The 2,528-nt window shown below is 36.7% G+C and overlaps 1 protein-coding gene across 1 annotated transcript; it reads right to left on the reverse strand.

Annotated features, from left to right (window-relative positions):
- Positions 1-774: 774 nt before the first annotated feature.
- On the reverse strand, positions 775-2,280 carry LOC108345309 (protein PHYTOCHROME KINASE SUBSTRATE 4). Its single transcript, XM_017583902.2, has one exon. It carries the CDS (start codon positions 2,185-2,187, stop codon positions 976-978), a length of 1,212 nt encoding a protein of 403 aa, XP_017439391.1. The 5' UTR covers positions 2,188-2,280; the 3' UTR covers positions 775-975.
- Positions 2,281-2,528: the final 248 nt, after the last annotated feature.

Genomic DNA, 2,528 nt, shown 5'->3' on the forward strand with positions numbered 1-2,528 from the left:
TACTAACACGTCATTAGAACCACTGATTAATATAGACTCTTAAAGAAGACTCAAAGACCACATGCGATCCTAGACGGTCCACATATATAGGAAGACTAAAGAGACCAAAGAAAGAGACAAAAAATCAACTTACTCTATCAAAGAAACGAATCAGATAGAATTGGAGAGTTCACTTCGAGGATCATCTTAGTAGTCTCTGATTTTCAAAAAAAACTAACAAATAGTAAGAAACTCTAGAAAGAAATGAGAGAAGTCTAAAGAAAAGAATTTAAAAAAATGATATAATTTAAAATAATCTAACTCATTTATAGAAATTCTATTTATACTAAATTTTTAATATTAAAATAATTAAATCTTATGGTTTAATATAAGTTTCCATTCTAAAACATTTTATCGAGTATTACATCTTTCATCCACTTGAATCTCAAGATTCTTTTCTTGTCATTTTCTTTTATGTATTCCAAAACTTATTCAAATTAAATCTCAAGATTCTTTTTCTGTCATATTTTTTTATGTAATCCAAAACTGGAAAATAAAACACTAAATAAGATTATTCAAATTGGGCGGAAGAAAATTCATGAAAAAAACGCAAATTTATGAAAAAACAAAAGGGCGTTTTATTTTCCTTATAAATATTTCAACACGTTTAATATAGGATTTAATTTTCAAATTTCTGCCTAGTTTCTTTTTATTGGAATTATTGGCTTTATGAACATCCTAATTCTAATTAATTAACTTTGGTCATTCAGATAAATAAGTACTTCATCAAACACATTAGTAACAAGCTTTCAATTTATTCACAAATTTGACTCGACATTTTCCTTAAACACATTAAAAAGAATTTACTTTTACAAGCACGAAAAGAAGAGACTAATTAACATTCACACTTACTGAATTGAGACATAAAAAATAAAAAGTATTCATTTGACTCTTCAGCCAAGTAAGTTCTTCATTGGTTGACTTCATTGTTTGATCTTAAAACGGTGGCAACACCTCCGTATCCCTAAGCCGCCGCCACAAACTGCTGCCGGCGTCAGCGGCGAAGAAGAACTCGTGATCGGTGGTTTCATGGCACTGTGCAACAGAAGGTGTAACAATGGGGCATGGGAGTGTTGTAGTGGTTTGAGTGCAGAAACTCTCAATCTCAAAAAGATCAGAACTTGCGTCACTGGCCGCATCATCATCCATCATGGCATGTGACTTTGAGGGGCTTGGAGGTTGGAACACATGCAAGGACTCTCGTGGTGTTGCGTCCTCTTCTTCATGAACAACGTTCAGAAGAACCTGGTGGGGTTTTGTGGAGTTTGCTGCCATGGCCAAAGGGAAAGTGAAGCCCTCCTTTGATGGCCTTCTGGATTGGTTCATGGCAGGTTGGAATTGGAACAGCCTTTGAGATTTCAACTCCTTGTTGGATGATGGTGATGTTGGTGGTGATGCTTTGTGATTCAAGGAACCTTTGTGGATTTGGTTGGGTGAAAGGGTTTGAGGTTGTGGGGGTGAGGTTTTGGGTTTTGCAGAGTTTTTCTGTGTGTTTGCTTTGACTTGCACTGACTTTTTATCATTGCAGGGGCATTTTCTTCTCAAAAGCCAAATGGGTTTTGACAGAGAACTTCTTAGTTTCTGTGTGAGATTGGAGGAGGTTTGAGGAGGGTTTAGAACTGAGATTGGATTTTTCCGAGGGTGGTGGAATAGCAAACCAGCTTTGTTGTTTAGAGTGGATTTGGATGAGGAAGGTGACGGAGTTGTTGGAGTTGCAAGATGGAATGAATGAGCTTTGTAGTTGTTGATGATGATGTTGTTGTTGCAGTAACCATTACCACCGACAACTGATGATGAAGCAGAATCAGAGAATGATCTTGTGGACTTTGTGATGATGTCACCTTGTTCTGGAACACTGTGTTTGTGTTCTGTGTCCATGTTGAGCAGGGGAGAGACTCTACTGTTGCTGTTGATGGTTACTCTTTGGAAGTTGTCATGGTTGAAGTACTTGTGTGCAGCAAAAGTTCTGAGCTCTGAGGTGGGATCATGGAGAAGGGTTCTAACTTCATTAGGCTTCATGGCATGGTGTGGTTCAGATTTGTTTGGTTTATCAGATGAGAGATGATGAAGAGAGGAAAAAGATTCACTATTTCTGTGTTTGGAGGTTGGTGACTTTGGATTCAGGTTGGTATGAATTGCTCTTTCCATTTTTTTTTCCCCACTCTTAGTTAAATGAGTGAATGGAAAAGATGAAGATGAAACCAAACATTGGAAGTACAGACTCTGAAATTCCTTGTCCTCGTATATATTTATGTGATTGTGTGGGGTGTTCTGAGACTAGGTAGTTTCATAGATATGTTGAACAGGAACCTAAGTGTGAACGGATGTGAGAAAATTTTCTAGTACGTTAAAAAGTAATGGTTGAAATTTGTTGAGTCATTGTTCATTTTAGGTTTAATAGGTTCGGAGGTCCCTATATTTGCGGGTTCGTTTCAATTGGGTCCTCTAATTTTAGAAGTGATCAATTAGGTCCCTTATTGTGAAAAATT

The sequence above is a fragment of the Vigna angularis genome, chromosome 8, assembly GCF_016808095.1.
Source record: "Vigna angularis cultivar LongXiaoDou No.4 chromosome 8, ASM1680809v1, whole genome shotgun sequence".
Classification (NCBI taxonomy): Eukaryota; Viridiplantae; Streptophyta; class Magnoliopsida; order Fabales; family Fabaceae; genus Vigna; species Vigna angularis.

Bases quoted from the DNA above. Each gene is read 5' to 3' on its own strand.
- LOC108345309 (XM_017583902.2), bottom strand. From the start codon at position 2,187: ATGGAAAGAGCAATTCATACCAACCTGAATCCAAAGTCACCAACCTCC.